At 31.0% G+C, this 17,994-nt stretch overlaps 3 protein-coding genes across 5 annotated transcripts in view; 1 reads left to right on the forward strand and 2 right to left on the reverse strand.

Annotated features, from left to right (window-relative positions):
* Positions 1 to 4,791, forward strand: part of LOC130444469 (protein artichoke) — a 54,015-nt gene extending 49,224 nt beyond the window's left edge. For 2 of the 3 annotated variants that reach the window (XM_056779594.1, XM_056779593.1), the window contains 3 exons: positions 732 to 1,024; positions 2,367 to 2,654; positions 2,709 to 4,791. In XM_056779594.1, the coding sequence (XP_056635572.1) occupies positions 732 to 1,024; positions 2,367 to 2,654; positions 2,709 to 3,292 (1,165 nt within the window). In that variant the 3' untranslated portion in view covers positions 3,293 to 4,791. The remainder of the gene's footprint in view (positions 1 to 731; positions 1,025 to 2,366; positions 2,655 to 2,708) is intronic. The other variant, XR_008909957.1, reaches the window with a different exon arrangement.
* A 1,619-nt stretch (positions 4,792 to 6,410) lies between these two features.
* On the reverse strand, positions 6,411 to 12,238 carry LOC130444183 (WD and tetratricopeptide repeats protein 1-like). Its single transcript, XM_056779229.1, has 11 exons — positions 12,116 to 12,238; positions 11,862 to 12,064; positions 11,699 to 11,810; positions 11,413 to 11,609; positions 11,157 to 11,355; positions 10,795 to 11,103; positions 10,400 to 10,503; positions 10,068 to 10,245; positions 9,800 to 10,007; positions 8,694 to 8,893; positions 6,411 to 8,618 (listed from the first exon to the last, which is right to left on the reverse strand). Exons 2-11 carry the CDS (start codon positions 12,062 to 12,064, stop codon positions 8,454 to 8,456), a joined length of 1,875 nt encoding a protein of 624 aa, XP_056635207.1. The 5' UTR covers positions 12,116 to 12,238; the 3' UTR covers positions 6,411 to 8,453.
* A 1,772-nt stretch (positions 12,239 to 14,010) lies between these two features.
* LOC130444028 (zinc finger protein ZFP2-like) lies at positions 14,011 to 17,780 on the reverse strand. The gene is made up of 3 exons (XM_056778994.1): positions 17,564 to 17,780; positions 16,284 to 17,402; positions 14,011 to 14,528 (listed from the first exon to the last, which is right to left on the reverse strand). Exons 1-3 carry the CDS (start codon positions 17,690 to 17,692, stop codon positions 14,280 to 14,282), a joined length of 1,497 nt encoding a protein of 498 aa, XP_056634972.1. The 5' UTR covers positions 17,693 to 17,780; the 3' UTR covers positions 14,011 to 14,279.
* Between the last annotated feature and the right edge of the window lie 214 nt (positions 17,781 to 17,994).

The following is a 17,994-nucleotide window of genomic DNA, read 5'->3' on the forward strand; positions in this document are numbered from 1 at the left end:
AAGTTAGCTGCCTAGAGGCTGGAGTACTTGAAGGTTTGTGAAACTCCGTAATGTATGTAAAGGACTTACCTACTTAGATCAGAGTTTTCTGATTTCTTAACTTCATTTTTATACCCTCTGACGAAGTTTTTTTGTTTTTTAATTCATCAAGAGGTACTTCCATCAGCGCACTTGGACGATTCCACGCATTATTTAAAATTTTTATTCCATAAAACCGGTTCCGCTTGAAAATATTCTAAAAACTTCAAGTTCGTTTGTCCAAGTTACGCTTAGAACGCGCGAGAACTTGAGAAAAATACGCGAATCGGTTCCACATTCGCATTTCTCACATGTTTCTTGCGGTCTCACGAGATTCTCGCGAGAGTGTGGAGGAGCCTTTAGTGTCATAGCTTTGCTTATAAAAGTGTGGGATTATTTGAAGATAGAAAGTGATTTTGGTCATCTAAATATCTTTCATTTCGATCAAGGAAGATCTTATGATTGAGAAGATCAGACTTGCGTAAACAGTTTCTACATTAATTTAGACATGTTTCAACATTTTGTGAGCAATTGACCGATAATTGGTAAATCATTTTGAAGTCGTCTAACCGAACTTGCCTATCATACTCCAATAAACTTCTGATGAGGTTTCTTAAAATGTAAAAGTGGATGAAAACAAAACTCGCTTTTATAGATGAATTAAGTTTTGTCGTTTTATTGGAAAATTTTTCGAAAATATAATTATTTTTTAGGTACTTGCGATTGCATTCTTTGAATGAATGTAGTAGAATAGAAAAGAATGCTTTTAAAGCGGTTCCAAACCTTTCCTCATTAGACGCATACTGGTATCCGAAATTAGGTTACTTAGATATACAAGGTTTGTTACAGAACATGCCTCTTCTAGAAAGATTGAATATAGAAACTAAAGATTCGGCAATAGGTAAAGACCAATTACAATCTTTGTTACATCCGAGGCTTAAGGAAATAGGAATTAGAGGTTCGAGACTGCGGAGCATTTCTTCTGGTACTTTATCAGGTCTCAAAGGTAAGAATAAACAGCGTACAATTCTACCTAAACTAGTATGAAAGTCATCTGGTCATCTTCGTGAATTTACTCGTGTTTAACAACTACTTAAAATATTTGCTTAAGTTTCAATTTTATTGTGTTCAGACCAGAAAAAGATTAAATTTTTTTGTTATTTGTTAAGACATGTGGCGATTTTAATTATTGGTTTATTCAGACAGTTTTTAGCTGTTAGTGAAAAAAATTTAAAACAAAGATTCATCATCGTTGCAAATATTTTTTAATTTGGATATTTTCTCTAATCTACGAGGGTTATCTGAAAATTATGAAATTTTGTTGTTGTCCTGATGTACTCAGAATGTATAGGGGAGCCTAAAATATGACGATTTGAGACAATTTACTGAGTAGCATTTCTGAGGAATTATAGGGCCTTAAAGTAGGGATAAATAAATATTTTTTTTGCAACTCCTTCAACTTAAAAATTTGGTACACACGGTACATAGGTATAAATTTATAATTCGTAGGTGGGCCAAATTGAAAATAAAAAAAAAGAACTGAATTATTATAACATTTTATTTATTAAATTATAGTTATTAAAGATGGTAGGTAATTATGTTGTTTTTGACAAGCTCATTGATGTCAGTTATCATATTAGTTGTAGTTATTCTAAGAATTGATTGGAGATGTACAATCGTAAGTCTTTTGCGATGTTTGTTCTAATTTATTTTCATAACGAAAAACATCTGTTCACATAAATAGGTGCTTCAATTAAAATCCTTCTCCAACCGTATCGCTTAGATTACTCGACTCAACTGACTCTCGTCGAGCCGACGCATTCGATTTATATGGTTAAGGAAAGTTCTAGTCTATACTCGAAGTGCCTGGTAGATTCTATCGTTCTCGACAAAAATAATAGAATATTTCCGCTTGTTGCTAAAAGATGGCGGTACTGTCTTTCCCTCTCGCTTGTCTAGGCACGCGCTGCCCTTGAAATTACTTATAAACATCCGTAGACTTGAGAGTACGAGTATTTAAAACATCCGTAGAGGAATCGAATGAAGTCTGAAAGCTCTAAAAGATATTTTCTGCATAGTCTCCGGCTATGCAGGATTCTGGTAATAGTAGTTGCTCTACCAAGTACCGAAAAGTCTATCTTGGAAACGATACCTAAGTCGGTTGGAACACAAAACAGAATCATTTGTTTAACGGTAACTGCCCGGTTGGAACACGTAATCTCTATTGCGCAGAATCGTCACCTTACCAATGACGGTCTTCAGACGGATTTGAACAAACTTTATAAATATATTTCTCATTGCACCACTCTTGTAAACACTCAAAGCGTTTAATCATCAACATTTTTTAGGATCTGAAATAGTGATTCGTTTGATGAACACTTCAATAACGACCCTTCCTCCAGCTTTGTTTTTTCCCGTACCCAGATCAACGAAAATTATACTAGATGTCACTGGCAGTCAGTTAACCACCATTAACCCACAACTTTTATCCACTTTTGAAGATCGAAGAGGAGATTTAAAAATGATTGGTTTAGAAACCAATCCAATTATCTGCGATTGTAGTTCCAGAGCTTTAAGAAGATGGCTGCCATCGCACATGACTACTATCAAATGCTCTGCACCGCAACATCTCAAAGGTAATAAAATATATTTTCATTATTTTGGTCATAACAATTCTTGTATATTAACAGGGAAGTTGTTGGTGGAAATCGGGGATGACGAACTGACTTGTGATCCGAGGAAAATCACACCGTCGACTGCTTCACCTTCGACATCTGGTTTTACAAAAGGCTCTAAAGTTCATCCAAAACAAACGGAACCAGATATCATATGGTCAATGCCTACAACAGAAAAAATTAAACCAAAAATAGCTCAAGCGGGTCAAACTCCAATTACAAATGATGATACATTAATTATAGGTATTGTGGGGGGAGTGGTAGCTTTCATAGCCATATTAATAATAATAATATGTATTATAAGACTAAGAATGACTAGTAATCAGTATAGGGGAGGTCCGTTGGCTACTGCTAATCCGATGGTTGGTGTAGTAGGACCTGGAAGTAGCTGTGCGTGTAGCGTTAAAGGTGCTCCATCAGTTTACGCGGTTCCACCGTATGCAGCAGCATATTCTGCAACATTGCCACATAAAGTTACTGCATCGGGACAAATTCTAAGGCCATCCAGTTATTCTACCATGGGAAGGATGCCGTATCAAACAAATACACAACCGTATTTTATAGCTACGTATCCTTCTGACGAAAAAATATATCGGTAGCTTTAAGATTATGCCATTAAAAGTGACGGTCGTCAAATAAATCTTGGATTTTATAAATCGGCAATCAATAATTCTGTTAATGTTTCCTTGTACTCTAGAGGATAAAAATATACAAACGATTTAATTATTTTAAAAAGATGAAATGAGTTTACTAGAATCACACGAATGAGCAGCACATACTACAACAGTTCGTAGGGAAGCTTAGAGATATTAAATTATTTGTAGGCTTTCTAGGGCTGACTCAGTAAATATCAATCGGAGCAACAGACATCTTCTGAAAATACCAACCGCAAAAGTTGGCGAAACGTCAAGTAATTATAGTTATTTTAAAAGACGAATAGCCCAAGAAACATTCAAGCGAAAGCTTTTTCTTTATTAACAGCATTCATACATACCCATTGACACGTATACTACATAATGTGGTAAGTTATCCACCGCCTTTGTTCATGGGTCAAATTCCAAATCAGTTTAGGGACCGATCGCATTGTTGTTGAGAAACTAATCGAATTAATCGGGTCGTAGTCATATGATAGGATCCTTTCTACACTTGTAGACCGGTGGATAAATGGGACGGGTTGATCTGTATTTCTATGGTTTGTTTTTTTTTTAATTAAAAATTATTTATTTCCCTTAAATGGCTGTCTACTGTTAATTCTCATAAGCATTGTCATAAATTGCTTTCCAATTTATTAAGCACTTTGAGGGCTCGACGCTCATGAGCTTGGTACACAAAAATCAATTACAACAAACTTCTCAACCTTTATGTCAAGTGTCAAACTTCAAAACATGTCACAAATTAATTGTTAATTCGTTGCAGTATCCCAAATACAAGATACATGATTAATTGAATAAAAAATACGAATACTATGGAAACACTTCTTCCTTATTAGGTATATATCCTTTTTAAGCCGTTTTATATTTTTTTTTCATTAAGTAATAATGCATATTTCCAATTGGTCTCTGAATCCAATAATATGAGAAAATTTTGTTTTAAGCAAACACATCTCCAAACATCCTTCATTACTCAAGGCAATATCGTTAAAAACATTATCAATTTGAAAAAGCTGGGTTGGAATTCTCAATATTATATTATCTAAAATTTAAACTACCCCCATATCACTGGTAACGTTTAAACCGAAGTTTGTCGGTTAATGCCATCTATAAAACGTGAAAATAGTCGATCTGTGTTTTAAACTGACGTTTGTTGTTTATACTTCAATTGTAAAATTGCCTATGATGTTTTCAATTTCTTAAAAACAGCTTATTGTCATAACAAAATCCTTATGACATAAGCTACATGATTATCTAAATTTTTCAATACATTTTTGTATAAAGTATATAAATATTTTTACGTACACGCCATATTTTGTTGGTTTTTTATATTTTTATAGATAATTATATATTTAATGAAAAATATTTCTGTAATAAATGTACGTAGTAATTTATTTTATTTAATGTTGTCTTTATAACGAATTTGTAATATAAAAATGTTTTTCATTGATATTTTTTCAATGCACAAGGTACTTATATGAATCCACAGAACATACTCGAGTTTTATTTGTCAAAACTACTAAATTTTCTCTGTAACAATGGAGTCTAAAAACTCCAATGGCTCTTCCACAGGTAAATTGCCAGGCATGAACACACGGACTTTCAACATGATGCACTTCGACGATCATATCAGTGTCTACTATGCCTTGATTTATAGCATATGAATGTTCTTGGTTTACTATACAGTCATTAACAGAAAGGCGTTTGGGAAATTCAAACAATTAAATATTTATCTTGACAATTGACATTGACAGTAATGACACCTTTTTATTACATTAACGTCACGATTGGTAAGTGGCAGAACAAAATTTGTGTTGCTGAAGTCGACCTTATTGAGTTTGTTCTGTGTATGAATCATAGCAACTGGAACTATATTTTTAATCCCAATGTCTTTTTACCATTTTATGGGTAGACAACTAGTACTGCAACAAGCCAATAACAGCGAATTGATTATTGTTGTCCAAGGAACGTTTCGTCTAAAACTACAATTCAAGCTGTGCATCAAATTTAATTTTCTTGTAGATCCTTCTTATTCTCTGCTATGATTATTATATCTTCTATATCCGATATGTTAATACGTTCTAGTTGTCGGTATCCATTATGAAGTGGTTTACTATTTTCAGCACTTCTAATTGATTCATCCTGGTTAGCTATGAACAGTAATGAAGTCAGATTGCCTCCTTGTCACTATCCTTATTATGTTGTGAACGTTTCTGACTTCATGTTTCTGCTTATTACCTTCTTTCTTTGTACAGGCATTTAGTGACTTCTGCTTTTCCGAAATCCACTTTGCGTCTCTTTCAAAGTTGGTTCTATTTTAGCTCATAGTCTCTTTTCGATAATTTAGTGGTGTACATAACAGGGATATTCCTTTATAACATTTTACAGTCTTTTCTGTTTTTCTTTTTGTGCACTGGTAGCATCAAATCCATTTTCCAATCTTCAAGGATCATTTCTTCTATCCATACTATGTTGAAAATTTATAGTAGTAATAAGGTCGCTTTTTCTCCCTTGTTCTTCATCATCTCGGATATGATTTTATCTTGTTCCGGTGCATTCCTATTCTTTAGCTGTTTTATTGCTGCTACCAATTCCTCTTTAGTTATATTACTTCTTCTCGAGTTTTGTTCATCCTCATGATATATATGTACATAGACAAATTATAACAGCTTTATATTCAACAATACAATTGTAAGTAAGTATTAATCAATTTAATTATTCATTTTATTGCACCATGTTACATCTGTCGCAATTATTGGAATAAGTAAATACTGCATCATACATTTCACAAATTGTGTTAACAGTTGTTGCAAAACACTGGGACAACTTTTAGATCGATTTAACACAGTTGCAGATATCACATTGAAGATTTATGAATAATACAATTTAATTAATTGATAATAACTACATTTATTAATTGATCTTCTACTCTAGATGCTCCATTAGCTGTTAAAGCATCAATATTTTCAATTCATGTTTCCCATTATCTTATTTTATTATTTTCTGGTTTCCAACATGTATGTATTTAGAGTTTATCCGGAAAAGGATGGTATACTAATTTAACAAATAATTTTTTCACTTCATTTTATTTTTTTTTAATAAAGTTTAACAATAAAATTGTAAAAAATTTAAAGCAATAAATAAACGATAACTCACGTATCTAAAAACACTATCCGTTACAATGCTGTACACGTTTTTGTTTTTTAATATCATAATATAATAGGTAACAAAGATTTTATTGAAATGTGTACAAAAAAATATAATAAAAAACTATAAAGTATTAGAAATTTTGTTACTTTAAAAACAAAAAATATTTTAATAATAGAAATATTAATTCAAATCTTATACTTCAGAACAAAAAACAATATCAAATAGAATCCCAAAACTATGTACCTCATAATAAAAGGAGATAAATTATATTTTCGCTGTCAAAAATGGATAAATTCAATATAATAAAAAAATTATGCAACTGTACAATGGTAAATATAAAGATGCCAATTCAAAAAGCAGATCTTTCAAAAAATAACACTTACTTTCTGATTAATTTAAAAAATATATTTCATGTTTTTAATGAAATAGTTGTAACAATATCCTCATAAAAGTTAGATTGACGCCATAGCGGAGCGCTAGTGGATTAGTTAGAGATGCTGGAAGACAAACTTTTTCCTGACATCATGCGTTGAAATCTATTTGTTGTTGTAATGATGAAATTCATTTTCATTTCTGTGGGACGTTAAAAAAAATTAAATAAAGTTCCACCAATCATCGAGAAACTGTCTTTGTATTCTCCTAAAGTCACAATGTGCAGGCAAGTATGGAATGGAATCTTTGGTCCCTGGTTCTTTCAAGTGACAGTTAACTCTAACTGGTATGTAAACATATTACAAGATTTGTTCCCATTGCTAGATGAGTTGGATTTAACGGAAAATTTGTTTGAATAAGATAGTACAATATCACACTAAAAGAGTATTGATATCTGTTTTCCAATCGCATCTTATCTCAATTAGGAACGTTTTGGAGTGGCATGGGTTCTTTGAAATCCCGAGAATGTGAATCGTCCTACAAGATTGGAGACCAACGTCAAGTAAGAAATCAAGGCAAAGCTGGAAATCAGTTTACTCAGTGTATGAAGAATGGAGGTGTATCTACTGTTTTATTGCCGAAAAAAAAAGTGAATCAAAACTTTAGGTATTAGTGCTGAAATTATAAAAAATAAATGACAATTTCTTTATACATACAATGGTTTTTAATAAGTTTTGATAAAATTTATTCTGGCCCACCCTATTTCACTTAGCCAAATAAAACGGCGTTAGGCAGTATTTCCACAAAAGTTACAAAAATATTTGAAGAAAAACAATAAAACAGAAAAAAACGATTAAAAACTATTTATGACGAAGATTCACTAAATATATAAATTTTGAAAGCATTCAATATGTTTTTATATATAGGCTTATCTGCAGAGCATTTAGGTTCTCCTTCACTTCTTTCGTCCCTTCCTTTTTCCCTCCAGCTCTGGATATTTTTTCCTTTAAGGTCTTATTCCACTACTTCCTTCCACCATTTTTTAATCTAGCTCTTTTCCTCTTACCCTCTGATATCTTCCATGCAACTTATTTCATGAGTCTGTCTTAGTCCATTCATTCTAAGTGACCTAGCCATTGTAACCTTCTATTCAATATGTATCTATTCCAAAAAATTTCACCCCGCAAATCAAATAAAACGGTGGGCAGATTAATAATCTTCTGAGATAATACATATAAATATCAATTTGTGTAAATATGATTTGTAAAATTTAATGTCAGAAACAAAAGATTTCATTATATTTTTCTCGAGATATTGTAGATCTATATTGCATAGGTCCCGACAAAGTTCATTCCAAGTCATTTTGTCAGCTAGTATGTTAAAACCAACCAAAACATCAAAGACAATGAACGTGTTCAAACACACTCGGGAATTAAAAGATTTTTAATATTACATCTCACTATAAAAATGTGAAATTTAACCATATAAATAAAAAAGAAATATGTGTTATTTATATTAAAAGACAACTTTCTGCAAAGCATCCTTCTTTGTATATTTATATATTATATGAGCGAACAATGAACCACAACTAACATGTCTGACAAGAAGGTACCTCATTAGACATGTGTACTCCCGGAATGGTATATCCCATGTTAACTAACATAGATTCCAAAGGGTCCATCGCCATTCTATTCTGATTCGCTTCTACCACTGCTTGAACGTCGGTTACTACACGAGGATTTACAAAATCGTCCTGGAAATAATGTTTTAAATAAAAATTTATAAGAACAACAGACAACTACATATTAAAAGAATAATTAAAACTTACAAGTTCTGGAAGTGGAGACCAGAGTTTGACACCTGAGTCTATGCCACTGGAAGCTATAAAACAGGCACTGGGATGTGGTTGAATACAGTTAACTATGGATACGTCCCCAAATAAAGCCGTTACAATTTTAGATTTTTTTCTTTCCCAAATGAAAATTATTCCTTCATCTGATCCAGCGCATACATAATTTCCGTCATCACCTAAAAAGTCAATCCAAAATTATTTTGAAAGAAACGTCAATATTTAGCCGAGATATTTTAGTCTACTCTTAAAACTTCTATATTAAGTCCAATACTATTATTGTTTATTGAGTCTTCCATATCTTCACCAGATGGTAAAGTTTTCAAATACTCTGCCAATGAGAGGGTTCTCTTGGACCAAGTACATCTCAGCATTGAATCTTCCAAATGACGTAATTATTAATAAAATAAGAAGATTAAATTGGAAGATATTATAGAACAGGATTTGACGCTAAAATATTTGGAATACCTTTCAAGGAGAAATATTTGCCATCGTAAGATGTGTAGAAATGGAAAGAAACTGATAAAGCTGATGTGGAATTGCAGTAGGAACTCAATGCAATAACAAAAGGTCTTTTCATTTTTGGTTACTGATCATTTAGGCATCGAGACCAAAATACTTACCAGCAAAGGAAGGCAAAAACCTTTTAGTGGCCTATGATGTAGGAAAATTCACTACAAGAGTTTCATGAAAAGGAATTGTTATAAAATGCCCTACCATCTGAAGATAACACAGTGAATGCTATCGAAACTTTTAGAAGCAAGGACATGACCTCCTTGAAGCTATCCCAGATAATGGAGATCATTACAATTCAAGAACTGGAGAACGAGCTGTAGATGGTCCAGTCAACAGGGCAGTACTGATGAGGGACACAATAGCCTTTGGAAATAACAGTGTAAAATTACTTCTCTCTCCTTTTTGCAAACCCATTTTTTTGTGTATTCTTGTACAAAGGTTAAGACCTACTTTGGTCTTATGAATTTCTTTTTGTTGGTGTTATTTGTCAAAAATGATGTAAACTAACTAACCTAACCTAATTTAAATTATAAAATTTATATTTTCACACCATATTTTGGCATTTTTACCTAAGAAACTAGCTTCCTTGATATCAGTCGTAGTGTTACAATGGCCTAAAAATCTCTTTTCAAAATCTAAAGATTCCAACCTTTTCTTTTGTTCATTTTCATCTACTTTTCTAAAATATCTATCTTTATCTTCTGAAACGTCCATGTCTTTTTCTTTGGGTTGATTGGAGGCAAAGAGCTTTTCCAGTTTCACTTGTAACAAATTTATCTACAACATAAATTACCTAATATAATATAAAATAAAAATGCAACTTTAATTGATACTTGCCTGTGGATTATTACTATTTTCTGGTAAAGCTGAAAAATAATCCAACCATTTTTTAGCTTCAGCTGTCCATTTCAGTTCTAAAAGACATTCTATTAGGCCTACATAAGCCTGCAATTTGCTAGGCCAATTTTGAATTACATGTAAAAAGTCTCGTGCAGCATTATACAAATCACCCATCCTTAAAAAAGATAAACTTAATTATTTAGTAGATTAATTGGAAGCCACATCTTTTACTGTCAGTTTGAGGAGCATATTTTTTACCTGCTTTGAATGTTATATGCTTCATGCATAATTGAATGTAAATAGGGCAGTAAATTAAGTCAAATACTTACCATTTTCGTTTAATACACTGATTTGCTCTGTCTATATAAAAACAAACGCAATTTTCCTCAGGAAACTGATTTATTTTAGGTTTATTTAGAAAACCATTTCCTTCCTAAAAGGAAATAACAAATATAAAACCAACTATATCTGTTAATAATCAGACTAAAGGTATGACATAAATTATTAAATTATATTTCCATTATTTATTAAATATATAGGGTATGCCCAATGAACTGATCTGTATCATGTATAAAGGAAACCAGCCTTTTACAAAAAATTTATTTGCCTGAATAATTTCTATAGATAATTTAGATATTATTCAGTATATCAACTCTGCTCATTGTGGTATACTCTGTATATTGTATACCTATAAAGAAATTAAATTTATTGTAAAATATCTTACCAAATTGTAACACTGATTGCATACAGGCAACTGTTTCTTATTGAAAAACTGAGGCACCTGAATATCTTTTATATGCCTAGAATTATTAATGTCAAATAGATAAATTTGTTCACCTCCCATATTGGCCAACATTTCGGACCCAGCAGAATTGAAAGATATGTTAGTAACAGCTAATTTGAAGCTACTAACACTTGCATTTTCAACTGCCAAATGGCCTGGAGCATAATATTGAACACAATTTTCTGTTTCCATTTCCTTTTTAGGTGTCTTACTACTGCCATAATCAATACGGAAATTAAAATGATTACGCTTAAAAAAAATAGTTTGGAATATTGGATTTTGATAATTTAAGAATATTATACCTCATGTTTGAGAATATATGGTCTTAACATTCTTCTATCATATAATCTAATGTAGCAGTCATTTGCCCCAACTGCAATGTAGTGTGGTTTTGTTGGATTAACTGCTATGCATTTTACTTCTCCAAAATTATCGCTAAGGTCAATTAAAACTTTTATTTGTGATAAAGAACAATCATGTTGTTCTCTTAGATCATATTGACTAGAAAATAAACAAATAAATGAAGATAACTGTCCATGGATAGGTGATTCATCTTACATAATGAGTCCATCTTCAGCTGCAGACCAGAACAAAGACGGTTCAACTGGAGAAGTTGCCAATCTTTTTACTCTATTAACATGACAGCTGCATTCAAGAATTGGAGGTCCTTTAGCTATAGCTGTAGGTATGGACTGTACAAGAACTCTACAATCTCCAGAAGCTGTTGCTAATTCAGAACAAGAAGTTCCTAAAAACTATGTTAAAATATAAATTATAAACTTCTTGAGTTACAGATATAGATGATTAATTTCAATTCCCAAAGACTGAAGATAAAACTGTTTACCTTAACGGAGAAAATATTTCCAATATGATGTGTTGGTATTACATGTAATTTCTTATGTCTAAAAGGATCCCATAATATGACATTTGTATCGTCAGAACCAGATGCTAAATGTCTAAAAAATTACAAATATAATATTCATTTAAAAAGCATCCTATGAACTTACTGTCCATTTGGGGTCCACTCTAGACAATTAACACAACCTTGGTGACCTTCTAATTCAAATTCCAAACCAAGCCGCTTTATCAAACTGTCTGTAAATTGTGAATGTTGTTTGAAAAATTTGGAGGTTTCGGCATTGTTTTCACGAGATTGTAGCAGTTTTATAAAGTCTCGTTTAGTTCTCCATTTTCTAAGTTTACTCTCCATCTGTAATTTTGGTATTACGAAATATAGTTTCTGTATGAAAATAAATTAAACCTTCTATTCTTTGGACATCTTTTTCAAATAATGTAGGATAATACTTGCAAGTTGAGTTTCTTATTTAAAATGTTTGTGGTAATTTATTTGTAACTTTTGATAGATAGGTTCAAAACGTCAAATATTTGTTTTTAATCAGTTTAAGTACTTAACTAGAATAATGTTGGCTAGAATGTTCGAAGTATCCATAGACACACAGCGTTGAATTTAACTCTATGATCTATATATAAACCCTCAATCTTTCCAACTTCTTATCTATAGGGATTTTTGGCAACTATGATCGACTTAACCAGATTATAATCTGCATTTTTGAAAAGTAATCTGAATCACGTTTACTGGAAACTTATAAAAGTATCCAGTTGTGGCCATAAGATAGGAAGATGGCATCCTTCCTCCCTTAATATACAAGTCGATCAACTGATAGGCGATCCTTCTTACCAAGTATTATAAGGACTTTTCGAAAACTATAGCCGGAAGTATCCCAGATTTAAATTTAGTTACAGTTTCACATTTATAGGTCATTTTGAGTAACGTGATTTGAGACGTCTGCTGTATTTTCGTTTTAGAAAAAGAAGACTTTACTTAATTTTTGTATAGAGAATTATTGTTAGGAGCACTCTTTTGATTAAAATGAATATCTTTAGCCACAAAAAAATGAAAATAACACACCAATATAACCATAATTTCAATGTAAATAACGCAATATTTGTCCCCCAAGATAATATGGCGTCTAGTTGTGACGTCATCCCACAATAACGTATTTTTGAAAAACAATCTAATTAATTTTATCAATTACCATTAATTGTAATGAAAAAAAGTATATAGAAAGTAGAAACTATCCGAGGATTAATAACGAAACTTACATGCTCGAAGCTATCCAACCAAAAAAAGGCAGGGGCTTATAAATTAGATACAAATATAACTTGTATTAGAAACAATTTAATCTAACCTAACCTAACCAATGAACAGAATTTTTATTGTCATTTTTCAATCCATGGGCTCGTGTTAAATGTTTATGCAAAAACTGCTTTTTGAAAAATTTGGAAGTATATTACATGTTTGACTTGGCAAATATAATCCTACAATTTTAAGGCACAGAAATATGATTACTAGATGTGACTAGAATATTGGTGAGAAATGCAAATAACCTCACCTTCTGATCTTATGGAAAAACGATTTTATAAAGCGTTGATTATTATACGTACACAGAGAAAAAAGTTGCTTATTTTACACGTGTTCCATTTTCAGGTATTTTTTATCGTGAATTCAGGAACTGGATGAAAATTAATAACATAGAATAGAGTAGATATTCACTGTTGTAAATTTAAATGTACCGCGAAAATAGATTTGTTCTGCCACGTACCATCGAGGGCACTGGCATCGAAAATCCGCAATATTGTTATCACTGAATAACAACTAATCGTAGGCAATTTAACAAGTGAAGTTTAAAGCTCAAACCTAAATTTAAACTACAGATGTCAACTTTTTCACGTTTTATAGATGGAGTTTACCGACAAACTACGGTTTAAACGTTACCGGCGGTCTGGGGGTAGTTTAAACATCAGTTTAACAAGGAACGGAGGATCCATTATAAAATTTTTCACATTTTTACAATATTATAAAGGGTTTTATAAAATAATTGAATATTTAGACTTTATATTTGATGCACTTGACGATGATGATGAAGAAATTATCAACATTTGCGACGCGTCGAGAACTAGAGTTCAAACCATAGTTTAAACTTTGGTTTAATCTCCAGTTCTATCCTAAGTTGTAAAATTGGTCCTAAGTTTGTATTTTATCTTAGGGTACGTTCGGTGATGTTCAGTTTCCGAACATGAGCCGAATTACTTTATCACTTTTATATAAATAATTTTGAATAAATAAAGTTAGAGCACTTCTATAATAATTTAATAAATTAAAAGCACCCACTACATGCATACTGAATAAATACTTTTGTTATAAAAATAAAATGAATTTGAAAAAACACTCAAACATATATATCACAATACATTGTAAATAATACAAATTATGATAAACATATATGTGTATGTAGAAATTACAAGATGAATAGCTACAATTAAATGATATACATTAGTTTGAGATCTACAATGTAATTAAAAAATCACTAATTTATGACTAAACATTATATCACAAAATGTATCTATGGCACTAAGATATGGACTTCCTGCTGGCTCAAAATATCTTCCATTGGTTTTCTATGTACAGAGGATCGCAAATGTTTTCTCAGAGATCCTCTCTGTTTAAAAGCCTTCTTGCAATGGACACATTGGAAAGGTTTATTTCCTGTATGGATATTTTCATGCTCATGCCAACTAGAATATGCGGCAAACCTTTGGCTGCAATATTTGCACTGATACGGTTTCTCACCAGTGTGAATTCGAATATGAACCTGGTAATTATAAAACAAAAATACTGTTCCTAATAATTACTGTTTGATAACAAACATTCATTTTCAAAATTGATACAGACACAACAATGTAAATAAGTTGGAATTTCTGGAACCGTTGCTGATATTCATACTGAACACACTGTTAACACTACAACTACATCAACACTCCCAATTACACTGTCTGACGCACGTTTCGATAACCAAGTTGTAAACTGAACGAAAACAGTTTATCTTCAGTCTCTGAACATGATAACTTGATTATCGAAACGCTCGTCACACAGTGTAATTGTTAGTGATGGTGTAGTGGTAGTCTAAACAATGTGTTCAGTATACAGTGTAAATAGTTTGTTGCCTATTGATAAGTGATAATTATAATATCCGCTATATGTAAAATACTCAAAAGTCAGATTTTCATTTAGTGATTTATTTATTTTTTGATAAATAGTTAAATATATTTAATACAATTATAGATTATTCATTGCTACTTATATCAATTTTTCAAAGAAGTGAGCTACTTATTTATATTAAGTTTAAAAAGTACAAATTAAAATTTCAAATACACTTATTCTTTATTTATTCCATATATCACTGAAAAGATCGTCTCAAAACGAAATAATCATTAGATTAGTTGAGAATTCAAATAGCACCTCATTATTTAAATAACCTTATATTAAATGAAAATAAATTTTTAATTTATAGGTATAATTGAACCTAACCTAACATAACATCCTTTGCGAGAATATTCATATTTATTCTTTATTAAGAAACGTGAGGATTCCAGTCAATGACGTTTTCCCCCTGGAATTATTTTTCGCGGGAGAAGGTTATTGTTGGGAGAATTTAGTATAAAACAGGTAAGTCAAGGTAATAGGTTTCAGTTTACCTTCAGTCTCTGAAGACGTTAACTTGGTTATCGAAACGCGAGTCAGACAGTGTGATTGTGAGTGTTAGTGTAGTGGTAGTGTAAACAATTGCAGTTAACATAAAGAAAAGGATGGAAAAACGTACAATAATCTTCAAAACAAATATTTAAATACAGTTTTCAGATTTTTTAGTGTTCACAAAAGTGTTGAAATTTTGGTTTAACAACTTCCATTTTTATCTTAAATGTGTCGAAATAATAAACAAAATGAAAAAAAAACTAGAAAACATTAACTTATCGATTTTTTATTTTATGGCAACAAACATAAATTTTCCAATTTGTTTCTGAAAACTGTACTTCAATATTTTTTTCAAAAATGTTTTTTCCTTACTTTCTTCATGCTTAATGCGACAAAAATTGTGAATTTTCTTGGAAAGCGCATATAAAGACGAAAAAATAAATTGAATATCATAATTTGAACAATTCTTACAAGTTATTAATAGTTTTGAAAAAATGAAATTCTTGTTACGGTAAGCATGAAGAAAAGGAAGGGAACAAAGTACAATATTTTTCGAAACAAATTTTTAAATACAGTTTCCAGAGACAAAACGGGGAATTTGTGGTTTTTGGATTTTTTAGAGGCCACAAAAGTGTTGAAATTTTGGTTTCCAAACTTCCATTTTTATATTAAATGTGTTGAAATAATAAACAAAATTTAAGAAAAAAAATTTTGGAAAATAATAATTTTTCGATTTTTCATGACAACTTTCTAACATTTAGCAAATAAATAATACATACAATAATTGGATGAATAAAAAACAAATTAATTATCTGATTTTCGTATAAATAGGTGCTACCTTCATAATTATTAATTGAAAAATATGAATTTTTACCTTTAAATTTGATTGTGTTGTGAATATTTTTCCACAATGCCAACACTGAAACTTATCCTTTCTCTCGACAACTTTATTTTTGAGTTTAGAGTCATTTTTTTTCTCTGAATGTTTCCTGTTCATATGCATCTGATAGGTTTTCCTTTTTTCAAACGATTTACCACATATGCTGCATAGATTCGAAGAATGTTCAAACCTTATTTTTCTCAATTTTGGTTTAGGTTTAGGCGGTTTTGCTTCTTGATGTACAATCACCAAATGACTGTGTAGATAAGAAAAAATGCTAAAAGTTTTAAAACATATTTGGCAAGTTTTTGATTCAGAATATAATTCTATATCCAATGGAGAATCATTCTGTTTTTTAATATGTACATTATGCATGTGAGCTTCCAAGTGATCTTTTCTTACAAATTTTCTTTCACAAATGTAACACTCGAAATTCTGTCTCTCCTCTTGATTTGAATGTAGTGAGCTCATGTGTCTCTCCAATGTACTTTTTTGTGTGAAACCTTTATTGCAAATAGTACAAATAAATGGTCTTAAGCCTGTGTGAACTCTTCTGTGTCTTTGTAAATCAATTTTTTTAGTGAATAACTTGGCACATATGGCACATTTCCACTTTTTCTTAACAACACCTTTAGAAATTTCGACTGTTTCAGTGTGTTCCTTCCTTTCATGAATTTTTAGTGCCTGTTTGGTATTCCCTTCCCAATCACATATCAAGCATATATAATCCATTTTTCTACTGTCGGCCATAGGACAATTATTTTTCTGATGTACCTGCAGCTTATACCAACTTTTGAATTTATTTTGGCATAATTTACACGTAACTTTCTTCTTTGGTTTGAGTTCTTCATTTTCAGAATCTGAATATATTTGGTCAGCATAGAAAAAATCTTCTGATTTTAACGAAATATCACTTCCATTTCCTACATCAATAAATGAATCACTAACTTTTATTAGGCTATCTACGAGTTCACTTTTATGTATCCTACCATCTTTTATATTGTATAAAATTTCATTGTTATTGTTGCACATTTCTATGAATGTCCATATTTCTTCCAGTTTGTTCAAACAACTTTGGCAGATCATTTTTGGAAAAATGTCATCATCTTTTACCTATAAGAAATTACAAACCGATTCAATATCTAATCTTAAATTGAGTTTTCCCTTTATAAAACTTTTAATCTCTAAGTAAAATTTTTAACAAAGTTTTTTATTTAAATACGTGTTTTTAATAGCTTCTTATTAGTAATTTCAAAAAATTGTAAGTAAATTACCTTCAAATTTGTTATATTCTGAATTAAAGTTACATATTTAGGGGTATAAAATATACTTCTCGATTCTCCAGTTTTTAAACACAACCGACATATTGTTGGAAAATCTACGATTGTAATATTTGTAACCATTTTTATTTCCCTTAACAACTGTAAAGTTTAAATAAATTGTTTGTTTACGCTTTTTGACATTTGTAGCTTTGATTTGTCACTTGAATATATTGACATATAGGCAGTTTTCCCGAAAACCATCGAACTACATAATCAAACAGTATTTTTTCTTCAATATAACGTAAACATAAATACAGACTCACACCATATAATTGAAAAGTAATCTGTTGGGATTGAATACATACGTTTATATTAACAATATGAACTTAATATAGTAATTATAAGATTGTATAGAAAGTAGAATTCAACAATTTAACAAATAG

The sequence above is a fragment of the Diorhabda sublineata genome, chromosome 5, assembly GCF_026230105.1.
Source record: "Diorhabda sublineata isolate icDioSubl1.1 chromosome 5, icDioSubl1.1, whole genome shotgun sequence".
Classification (NCBI taxonomy): Eukaryota; Metazoa; Arthropoda; class Insecta; order Coleoptera; family Chrysomelidae; genus Diorhabda; species Diorhabda sublineata.

Coding starts and splice junctions, on each gene's coding strand:
- LOC130444183 (XM_056779229.1), bottom strand. CDS start 12,064: ATGGAGAGTAAACTTAGAAAATGGAGAACTAAACGAGACTTTATAAAA. Junction 11,104..11,156: donor CATATATTCTCAAACATGAG/GTATAATATTCT, acceptor ATTTTTTTTAAG/CGTAATCATTTTAATTTCCG. Junction 10,008..10,067: donor AAAATAGTAATAATCCACAG/GCAAGTATCAAT, acceptor TTTATGTTGTAG/ATAAATTTGTTACAAGTGAA.
- LOC130444028 (XM_056778994.1), bottom strand. CDS start 17,692: ATGGTTACAAATATTACAATCGTAGATTTTCCAACAATATGTCGGTTG. Junction 17,403..17,563: donor AGAATATAACAAATTTGAAG/GTAATTTACTTA, acceptor AATTTCTTATAG/GTAAAAGATGATGACATTTT. Junction 14,529..16,283: donor CAACACAATCAAATTTAAAG/GTAAAAATTCAT, acceptor TATAATTACCAG/GTTCATATTCGAATTCACAC.